Source organism: Belonocnema kinseyi, chromosome 2, assembly GCF_010883055.1.
Source record: "Belonocnema kinseyi isolate 2016_QV_RU_SX_M_011 chromosome 2, B_treatae_v1, whole genome shotgun sequence".
In the NCBI taxonomy this organism is placed as follows: Eukaryota; Metazoa; Arthropoda; class Insecta; order Hymenoptera; family Cynipidae; genus Belonocnema; species Belonocnema kinseyi.
In genome coordinates this window covers 88,255,576-88,267,569 of record NC_046658.1, presented here as the reverse complement: position 1 = coordinate 88,267,569, position 11,994 = coordinate 88,255,576, and the positions used below count along the sequence as shown (strand labels likewise).

Here is an 11,994-nt window from a genome sequence, read left to right as displayed (position 1 = left end):
ATAAATATAAAATAATATAATATAATATACATATAACTTTTTTCTCGAAAATTCGTATTTCCCCCTAAAAATTATTAAGAAAAAATTTTGTAATAAAAGTTATTACTTAAGTATTACTAATAAATTAATTCTTATCAAATTAATTATTAATTAGTTATTAATTATGACTGATAAATATTCCACTAGACCAACAGTAATAGTTTTTATTTAAAAAAATCGAAACGAAATTATTCAAAAAAAAATCCTTTTGTTTAAATAATTGAAAATGAATGACCTAATGTTAATAAATATTCCACTAAACCGATAGTAATCATTTTTAGGGAAAATAAAGAATTAAAAAAAAATTATTCAATCAAATTCCACTTGTTTAAACAATTAAACATTAATGAACCAATGTTATTAAATATTTCACTAGCCTAACGGTAATAATTTGAAAAGGAAAAAATAAATTTTCGAAAAAAAAATTTAAACAAATTCCAGTTGTTTAAATAATTAAAAATTAATTAGCCAATGATAGTAAATATTCCATTAGACCAATATTAATAATTTTAAGTCAAAAGAGACCAGAATACAGTGCTCAACATGTCGATTTCATGAAGAATTGACATTTTTTGTTTTAAGAGTAGTTTTCAAGTACTCATGGGGGTGTGTTAGGGGTGTCAAACCCATATATATGGTAAATGAAATTCTTCGTTGGATAATTCTCTAGAGGCCCCCATACCTTCCCGTCAGATTTTTTCAAATCCTAAAAATTTATTCCAAAAACGCAAAAAAATTATTTCTCCCCATGCATTTTATGTGGGAAACTTCAAGTTAAAACCGGCACCTGTTAAAATCGAAAAATAAGAAAATAAAAAAGGGAATTTTTTTTCGTTTTTGGAATGAAATTGGGGGAATCGTTGCCCTCTAAAACATGAAAGCCTTTTTGAGCCACCCTAGTGTACATCCCTAAAGGAAATATTTTTATCGTCAATCCAGCAAGGTAAAATAGATAAAAAGTTCACAAAATTTTATTTTTTATTTATTCTCTTCTATTTATTTGTAAATTTTTCAAAATTTATTTCAAAATTAGCTACAAATTTGATATAATTAATTTTTTTTTAAATTCGTAGGTAAATGTTGCCATAATTTACAAATGTTTGAAAATTTGCCAAATCATGTTGTCTTGGTTTAATAATTAAGGCAAAAGATTGTCTTCTGAATTACACATCTATTGCTCAATATTGATTACAGGATAAATACAAATTTTCTACGTATTTAAAACCAATAGGAGATTTTTTTGAATTTTCAAAAATTTTCATTTTCAAATCAAAAGATCGAGCAGATGAAATTGCCAGGTGAAAACAATGGCCTTACAAGGTAAAATTCTGGTATGAATGGGAAATTTTTTCGAGGAATTAAAATTTAATCGAAAAATATTTGGAAAACTAACTAGCCTAACATCCAATTCTAGCGATCAAAGAGACAAAGGCTGATTTTATTCCTGCAAAGATTCTTATTAGTACTGTTTGTTTGATGTTTATTAAAATTCTTCAAGAAAAAATCTGTTTACAAAAATAAAAAGTATTAAATATGTGATTTTAAACAAAATCAACTAAATTTAAAAAAATAGAAGAATGATTTTGAGAATTCTACCAAATTTTTATAAGAACAATCTAGCAAGTCAAAAATTGATTTCAAATTTGGATTAATTTGAGACGTTTCAATTTTATAGAACTTTAGAGACCACTACGTAATAAAGGCCTGTCGTTTATCTCGTAGAAAAGATTGATATAATTATATTAAATTTCGATAATGTTAAATAGGAAGAAAAACACCCTTAAAATTATATATGTAGATGTAACGTAATTTTATACTTACCAATAGAATTAAAAAATACCGCTAATTTCAACAATAGAATGACGGTAACGTTCTTCATGGTCTTTCAATAAAGAAAACTGTCTCGTGAGAAATGCCGTATATTTCTTAACTGATGAATATTCTCGAACATTTTGTCGTCTATTTTTTTTTACTGTTCGATATCTTACCAGGAAATTTACATCTTTTCTTTGAAATACGGCCCGGAGGGGATATGCTTACTTTTCTAAGTTGAATCAGAAGAAAACTGAAAACTGAAAAACTGAATAAGGCTTCCATGTGAAAAATAATCTGAATCGTCTTTAGTCAAACATAAAAAAAATAAATAAAAAAAATTAAGATCTGGACATTATTTTCAAAAGTTTTCATGTCTGACGGAAATAAATCCGTTTTTTTTCAAAATTCAAATGGGTAATCTTTGGATTTTCGAAAAGCTGAACTCATGCTTCAGGGTTTCATCGAAACGTACATACTTTCTTAGGGTTGGAAGATAGAGTGTGTACGAAATAAAATCATACTGATAACTTTTAGTTTCAACCCTCGACCCCTTCTCCCCAACCCTGCAGTGTCCCAATTTAAACCAAAAAAACTACACTTTTACGTATTATTGTTAATTTTTAGCAATGTCCGGCATCTTTTTCAAACAAATAATTACTAGTGGTGAATTTTAATATTTCCCATGCCATTTCAAGCAATGTTTAATGGTTTAAATAAAGGTAACTTACTTAAATAATTATTAATTCCCAAAAAGTGTAAAAAATAAACGTATTTTGTAATTGAAATATAACATTTGGCGATTGTTTGGAGTAGTAAATTTTTTAAAAACATTATATAATTATTTAAACAATTGATTATTGTTTATTTACAACATGTTTAAGAATTGAGTGGAAGATTTTCAATTATTTCTTAAATTGGTATCCTCTGCCACTTTCTGTTAAATAATGACATCATTTTGATACATTTCTTTTAATGTTTAACAAATCTCTATTTGTTTAAACAATTTTTATTTGCTCAAGCAGGTTTTTTTTCGATAACTTAAAAAAAATGGAATAAAATAGAATAAACAACATTATTTTTCTGAATGTATAGTGTATAGAAAAAATATATAAACTATTTTTTAATTGTTTAAACAAATATAATTTTATTCAGTAAGCTAGTTAATTATTTCAAATGATTTCAGTGTCTAAATTAGTAATAGTTTGTTAAATCAAGACTCTGATAAGTTACTAAAGGTATTTTAACTTGTGTGCCTTTCGTTTGCGCTATTCTTCTCTTAGCGCAGAGACTCGTGTCTTATTCCGCCTTATTATTCCTTATTTAGCCTTATTTTTAGAGGAGCGAGCAATGGCTCTTGCTATTCATTGTTATCTACGCTACTCGAGACGAAGCTTTACACTTAGAATTCATTTAAATGCTTGAAACTTTCATAAATTAAAAAATATAGAAATTTGACAATTTTATTAATTGATAATAATATTAATATATAATAATATTGCAAAAGTAGTCTAAATTTCAATGTTTTCTTAAATGCTGAATAATTTCCGAAATAATCAACATTTATCAATATTTTTGGGCTCATTTTGAAGACTTTTTTTATTGCATCACACCAGCTTACGACTACAAATTGTTAAAAATTTATTTTCGAATTGCAAGAACTTGAATTTGTGATAAAAAAGTTGGAAAAATTTAAAAAAAAACAATCTTATCCGTAGGAAAATTAGAATAAAAGTTAAATTAATATATATATTGAGCAAATTACGTAGAAACTTTATGATTATATGTTTCATATATTTCACAAAAATATTTTTGTTACCAAAATAAATATTGAAGTTTTTCAAACTTTTTTGTAACAACGGCAAGTTCTTGCAATTGAAAAAGAAAATGTTTACGATTTATATTTGTAAGCTTTTATCATACGGTGAAGAAAAAACTTCAAAATGAGACCAAGAACACTAAAAAATGTTGACTAATTCGGAAGTTATTGAAAATTTAAGAAAACATTGAAATTTACACTATGTTTGCAATATACACTTAAAAACTAGACAAATTGACTTCACTCTGGGCTTATTTCATAGATAATTTCAAAAATAATCAACCATTCAAAGATAAATTTTTTTAGCTCTGGTATAATTAAAATTAAGAGAATTTATTCAATCATAAAAAAGGTGTGGCCTAAAACTTTCTCACGGCAGTGTAACCATTTGTTGAAAAATTAAATTGAAAAAGTAAAAGAATTCTCGATTTTATAATTGAAAATTTCTGAACTAGGAATTAATTTCAAATTTAAACATTATATAGATTATCAAATATGAAATTTTCTATAACAAATTTGAAAAAATCAATGTGGTCATTGGAAATTCTAAAAAGCCATGATGAATCGTAAATTGTTTTGTACAAATTAAATTGTATTAATTAACAAACAAGTAATTCTTATTCGAAAAAAGCATAATCATCGATTGGAAACATAAGAAAAAGTTTTAGAGCATGATTGAATGAACTGATTTCAAGTTCAATGTCAGAAATAATTTTCATAGAATTTCATTTTTAAAATTATCAAAAACTAATTTCTTAATTCAAAAAGGCTATCAATTTGAAACTTATTTTCGAATTTACTTAAAAATTATTCTTTTGTTTACACTATCGATGATTCTTTCTTGTATTTTTAAGTTATCATACATATTTTAACATAATTAATTTTTTTTCAAAGTTGACCATTTTTCATTTTTAAATAAGAACATTTTTTCGATATTATATTTTTTTTAGTATCAATTTTATATAATTTTTTTTATGTAATTTAGCATTAATTTTTGAAACAGAACTTTTTTACCTAAATTCACAATTTATTATTTATCGTCAAGATTTCCAATGACAAAATTAATTTTTCAAATTTGTCATTGATAATGTTATATTTGAGAATCTCTCACAGAATCTGCATATTCTTTGAATGTTCGGGGTTATTTCGGCCCAGATGATTGTGCGCAGACTCGTGAGCGAAAGTTATCGCACAAGATTGCAACTTCTCCCGGATTCTTTTTCTTATTGCCTCTCATTATTCGCCCTGATTTGTCGTTATTCTCACTGTACCGTGCTACTCGGTAAGCTCAATAGGGATTTCCTGGATTAAAATATGATTTCTAATTCTGATAAACTCTCTAGCTTACTGATGCTTATCGAATTTTCTTTTTCTTTATTTCCTACTATTTCGCGTTACATATAGAAGATTTCAATCATTAAAGTGTTTAAATTCGTCAGTGAATAGCCCCTCGATTTTTTCAAAAATATTTTAAGAATCGTATTTCCTGAATTAACTATATTATTGTATGATTTTAAGAACTAATATCTGTTAAAATTGTCATGTCATTGTATAAATCATTTTTATTAGTTCAAGCAGTTTTCTATTTACGAATGTGGATCAATAATATAAAATATATTTTTGTGAGCTTCCTAATCGCAAAAAAGTTACTTAAAATCGCCTTTATGAAGTGCTGAAGTTCCTTGTCCAATAATTGTTTCATGCTCTTCAGTTCCAGACGTTTGATATTTTCGTCACTTTCAATTATTTCGTCAATTTCTAGATTGTCTTGTCTCATATTTTTTATTATTCAAATTATTATAAATAAATTGTAATAATTGCGCAAAGTTAACTCAAGTAATCTTTTTATTATTTTCATTATTCTAAATTACCTCAAATATAGTAGTTCGCCTGCGAAAATGTTGTTTTTAGAAAATGTTGAAACTTGAATCATAATTTGCTTTAGTGAATGTACTTTTTACATTTTCATCATTTATGATTGAGAGAGTATTAGAATTGTCCGAAATTTTACATCACAGTTTTTCAACGGATCTTCACGTTTCGAGACCCCCTGAACCCGAATATCAGGTTCTTACGATGGCGTCTGTCCGTCTGTCAGGCCGTTCGGCTGTCCGTCCGTAAACACGATAACTCTTGAAAAAATGAACGGATCAAATCCATCTTTGGCGCACTTTTTTTAGGTCCTAAAAGAAAGGACGAGTTCTTTAACCAGCCATTTCTGATCAAAATTCAAAAAGTAAGCGCATTTCGAAAATTTTTGAGACCACTTTTTTCTGAATTGGAAAATTCTATCCAGGGATATTTATGGAATTAAAAATATAAACAATTTATCCTTATGATTTTTTTTCGATAAAAAGAAAATTCTCAGAGACATAGCATTTTCAAAATTTTTTCAATCAAACGAAAATCAAAATTTTAAGCCAAAAAACCATTAAAAAACCATAAAATTTCATCGGAGTCTGTCTGTCTGTATGTATGGTTACCTGAATGTTGTAGCCACGCTAACTTTTGAAAGATTTGTCCAATCTAGTCTGCATTTGATTAACTTTTGAAGGTCCCCAACATAAAGCCTAAGTTCGTTAATCAGATATTCGAACCAAAATTGAAAAACTGAGAACATTTTCAAAATTTTGAAATTTTTTTGTTTGAAATTTTATAAATTGTTTTCAAAGTTTCTTATAGATGGGTAAAAGACTTGCAAATTATCTATATAAAATTTTTTATTTTAATGAAAATTAGAAAAGTTATTGTTGACGAAATTTTAAACAAAATAATTAGCATTTGGCTTCTTATTGCCAAACCATATTCCTGCAAGAATAGTATTTTCTTTTTTAAATCTCATTTCATAGGGCAATTTATTGATTGTCAAATAAGAAGGCCAAGAGCCAACTTTGGACGATTTGAATATTGGAACTCCATCAGTGTACCAACTAAAAGAGATGTTGTTTACATTTAATAAGAATCCGTTTTGCATCCAAATTTCATATAATTTACCATTGTCTAACACATATGGAGCAGTAGAATTGCTTATGCATTTGTGATTCTTTGATAGAAAAATATTTTTGAAATTTATATAAACTATTTTGTATCAAATTTTCTTGAAAGCAATGGAAATTGATGACGGTGATCATGTCTGCGAGACATGAGTAATCTACGTTGTGAAAAATAAGGATTGCCAAAATTAATGACATGATTTCACCCACAGTAATAGTAGCGCCACGGTACAAAGGTCGATTATCGCCAAACTGTTGATGTGCATCGTTATCATCTGGCCTTGCTTGATTTTCTTGAGCATCACCGTTATTTTCAGCCGGTTCTTCAGCCATTTCATCGAAAATATCATCGTCTTCATCCAGTGGAAAACGGTGCATGTGGTCCGCAATGTCATCATGATGGTTATCCACTCCCCAGCTGTTGAATTCGGCTGGATTTGCTTCGTCGAAATTGTTTTCTTCATAAGGCTGCAGATTTCTGGCCTCGATAATATTTTCATAATCATAAAAGGGATGATTATTAATCACATCATTGACATCACGTGATCCATCCATTTGTACATCGCGATGCTCTATATTTTCTTCATTATTGGCGCTTTTCGGTCTTTCATTCGCCCCGAAAGTATGATCTTGAGCAGGTTGAAGAGCTGATCTTGGAATGATTCTGCGAATAACTACATATAATAAATATTTATTTAACTTAGATGTATTGAAATTTTCATATTGGAAATTGAGTTAGTATTAATCCAAGAAAGCATATCACTTCGTGTATCATAAGTGTGTTCGTTATATGTATTAAATAATTTTAAGAATTTCCATACGTAAATTTTCTACATATTGAAATTTAAATGATTCAGACAGTTGAAATTTGTTTTCAAGACACTCAATGTTTAGTGTTATCAATTACAATACTTGATTTTATAGAACAAGCTTTCTTTTATTTCTACGTAATTTAAACATTGATTTAATTCCTTTGACTGAAAGTTTATTTTTAAAAATACATGGATTACTAAGAATACGTTAAAAGAACCATGTTAAAAAATGTTCAATAACTACATTTTTAAGTTCCCTGGCGGACTGAAGGAACCGAATGGAGCCTCTACAAAGTACCCGTAAAGACCCCATCGGGTCCCCATTCGATTTCTTTTTTTAAAAATTAAAAAAAAAACAGCAAAATCAACTTTTAAATAGTTGGAATTCGGATTCTACGTTAAAATTCCCTATAGAAGGTCACGGAATAATGTCAATAGTTTTTTTACAACAATAAAAAGTCTTAGGCAACAGGCGATATAGTATTAATTTTTTTTAAAACTTTTTACCGCTGCAAAAAAAAGTATTGCGATTACTCTTTGAGTTTACAATAGAAAATTTAACGTAGAATCCGAATTTAAACAGATTAAAAGTTGATCTTGCTCCTTTTTTTAGTTCTTTAAAAATGAACCGAAAATGGCGTCTTTACGGGTACTTTGTAGAGGTTCTATTCGGTTCCTTCGGTCTGCCAGGGTTCGTAGTCAGGGTTTGTTTAATTAATATCTCTAATAATTCTACAACGAAACAATTTGATGAAAATATGTGTCTTGAAAATTTGTATACTTTATAAAAGAATTCAAAGAATATATTCTTACTAAATTGTTCAAAACTCTGAAATTTTATAAAAAAATTTACGGATTGAAAACTTTCAACTGAAACGATCTTAAAATCTAATTTCTTTGACAACTTCACCTTCTACCACAGTTGAAAGGTTCTGATGTAATATTTCCTTATTTATATAAAATAATCACTAACCGTTCATTGAGGTTAGGTTCGGTGGTCCTGTCACGGTAGTTTTTATGTTCTTGAAGCACTTCACGCTTTCTTTGTGGGCCAAGATTATCAAATGCCTTTCAAGAAATTTTTTCAAAAAAGCGATAAATTTTACTCCTTTTTGTGTTAGAATTTTCACGAGTCCCGTAATGTATGCACCATTAATCATGAAGTATATTTTATTTTCATCACACCATGCCCATGCGCAGACGCCATTTTAAAAAACTGAGTGAGGAAATACGAATAATTCAGGCACTTTCTGTTAAAATGTCATCGTGTTAAAAAATCAATAAAGAACTTTGATAATATCTAATAAAAAAAAATTGTCACAGATTTTAATAGAGGACTGCAAAATCAAGAAAATAACATTACCGACATTGTAAAATTTTCAAATTGAAAAATTCACGAATAATATAATTGCCGAACTTTAAAAATTGGGAATTTGAAATAATAATCAAGTTTGTTTATCCAGTTTATTCAATTAAAAACATTTTAAATGCATAAATTAGTAAGAATAATTTAAGTAATAAAGAATTATAACATTAAAAATTGAATAACATGATATTCTTTATGTACCGAATATTCATTTTACTTTTTCACCTAATGCTCATGATATATTAAAACTCATCCACGCACCACTTTAAAGGATTAACAAAGAATTATTTTTAATTATTAATAATAACTAGAAATATTGTTTTTCAATATTTAAAATGAGCGCGCGAATGGCTGCCAATAAAGCGCCATATGCATCGCATGCGCAGTAGTGCAGGGTGTACGTTTTCGGAGCACTGCCTGGATAGGGTGACAATTTCGGAAAATACGCGATCGTAGCTTATCAGATTTTTTATTGGTCAATTATCACATCAGTGAGCATGGAAAAAACAGCACCAACGGGGAGGGAAAAATCATGGACTCTTCAAAAGAAAACCGACAACCAGGTTTAATGACAACCCTTACATGGAAAAATAAAATAACAAACGAAAAAACAAAGCATCAAGCAAAAATAGTTGCTATATGCAGTAAGTAACAATTGAAAAATACATCAACTAAAATCCCAAATCTCTCTTCAGTACACAAAAATGTAAAATTTAGAAATTTAAGAATTTTTCATGATTTTTTTCTTTGTGGTCTCGCTGCACGCTTGCAACAAGCATTTTTCTGCCATATGAAAATGATATGGATTTCTTTATCGTTTAGAAATTTTTTTTACTGTGCACTGAAACAAGTTCAAGAATTGGGAAAAATGGTACTTTCAGATGTTTCCAGTTCCATGTTATAACTGGAAACTAAATTTCAAATTTCGAAAGAATTGATATACTGCTGTCCAACAAAAAAACCTATTAAGTGACATTTGCCATAGAGACTATTTTCCGACACATGCGCATGAGAAAATAACCTCTATGGCAAAAGTGACTTACTAGGTTTTTCCGCTGGACAGAAGATATTGGATAGGGCTTTGGTATACTCTTCAAGTATCATAAAATGAAGGTTAAGTTCCTCAATCAGCCATTGCGGATAAAAATTCAAAAATTTGTCATGCGAAGTTTTGGAATTTTCTTGAAAAATTGTAAATTCAAATTTTTACCTTACAACACAATAACAAAAAATAAAAAATTCCATTTTACGTTCAAACTATGAAAGGTTAAAAAGATGAATGAATCAAAATTGTGCATCTAAAAAATATCTACAAATATTTTATTATTCACTTTTCGATAGAACGCTTATTTTTTTAAATATTCGTTAAGAAAATATTTTAAAAACATTAATTTCTTGGAAATGTGAAACAAATTAATGAAAAATAAAAAAATTTTTTACGCAAAAGTGAGCTAAAAATAATACATTATTTGAAAAGATGCATAGTTTTTGTTTTAATCATGAAAAATGACATTACTAATAAAAAACTCAAGTTTTTGGAAAAACTATGCAAGAAGTGGTAAAAAATTAACAAAAAAATTTTTTCACCCCAAAAAAAATGGGTAAAATTGTCATTATTTTACAGCTAACAGAGATGAGTTGGACCGTTTGCCTCTTACTAACTCGGGGATAGTACTAGATGAGTTTGAAAAGATCTTTTCTAAAAAAGTATTGACCGAAAAACAATAAATTACTCAACAAGGCAAAGTAATTGAAGGTTTGAAGATATCAAACATCTAGAAAATGAACTACACATTAAAAAAAGATCGAGGCATATTCGAAAATATCGACTTTTCTAAGAAGTTGGCAACAGTCACCAAAAATGTGTTGCTGGTTTGTTTGATGATTTATATCAAAATTAAGATATTTCGTTATAGACAAATAGAAATATATAAAACATAAAACTTTGACCTTAATTTTTAAAATTATTTTCTTTATACGAAGATGGCAAATTTGATTTTATATTTTCGTGAGGTATACTTGTACAACTTGTATAACAAAATGTTGAAGATAAAACAGAACAATTATGCAAAAATTGTTCGCTGTTTTCGGAAAATAAACCAACTGATTTGCGGCATTTTAGAAAAAAGGCAAAAATGACCAAATGCCAACAGTTTTTGGCACCCAAATCGGAGGATTTTCCCCGAGTTGAAAGTGATTTTCAAGATCCTGTAAGTCCGTTTTTTGAAAGATAATGCTTAATAGGTACTTTAAAACGATTAAGCCTATACAATTTTGATGCAGAAATGAAATCATCCCAGGTGGAAATAAACCACCGGCCCAGTAGAGATTATCGTAGTGCCAGTAATGGCTGGATACGCTTCGCGGTAATGAACACTAGTACTCGTTCTGTACTGGCGCAAAAAAGGTCTTCAAAAAATAAATGATACTTTATTACGAGTATTTTGTCTATGAACGTTAATGGTCCTCTTTAGAATGAATACATAAGCCACAGATTAAAAAAGTTAAAAAAAAACAACATTTTCTGCTCTTTCTTCGCATAATTTTTTTCATTACTGTAAGACATTATATATATATAAATATATATATTCAGTTCGGTTTTGACTCCTCTAGAATCAAACCGAAGGGCCTCTGAGAAAGCCACCGAACGCGTCCTCGGGTTGCGGATAGAGGGTCCCTGTACCAAGGGTTTCTGCTGAATATGGTTACAAAAATAAATAGGCAGTCGCGGACAATTGTCCAGGGGTGGTCCCGAAGGAATTAACACCCAAGCGGAGGTGTGAAAACCGTGCCGAAAACTGAATGGCACCTGGGTGAGGTGTCTACAACGGTGACTGGGATACCGGGCGACCTCTCAGAGTACGCAGCCTTATCCTTGCATGCGGGCTCTACAAGGATGGACGAAGCCCTTTCCCTAGCTTCTCGTGGGAACAACAAAGACAACACCAAACATAGTTGTAGTAAGTGCGGTACAAAACAACAGAACGCGCAGGGCTCCCGACAATGGGTCGGCAAACAATGCCGACCAATCTAGAGCTGGGGGAGCCAATAAAAATGGATTCAATGCGATAGATCGGCGGGATCTCGTGACCTTTGGGTGGACGGAGCAACTGAATCACGACTTGCTAGACTGCTACGATGCGAGTGTGGCCC

General features: G+C 29.3%; 1 protein-coding gene across 1 annotated transcript; it reads right to left on the bottom strand.

The window, feature by feature from the left end:
* Positions 1–6,445: 6,445 nt before the first annotated feature.
* Positions 6,446–8,668, bottom strand: LOC117168034. Its single transcript, XM_033353367.1, has 2 exons — positions 8,449–8,668; positions 6,446–7,327 (listed from the first exon to the last, which is right to left on the bottom strand). The coding sequence occupies exon 2, from the start codon at positions 7,216–7,218 to the stop codon at positions 6,661–6,663; it is 558 nt and encodes a 185-aa protein (XP_033209258.1). The 5' UTR covers positions 7,219–7,327; positions 8,449–8,668; the 3' UTR covers positions 6,446–6,660.
* Between the last annotated feature and the right edge of the window lie 3,326 nt (positions 8,669–11,994).

What these genes read in the sequence shown, in the direction of transcription:
- LOC117168034 (XM_033353367.1), bottom strand. Translation starts at nt 7,218, where the DNA reads ATGGATGGATCACGTGATGTCAATGATGTGATTAATAATCATCCCTTT.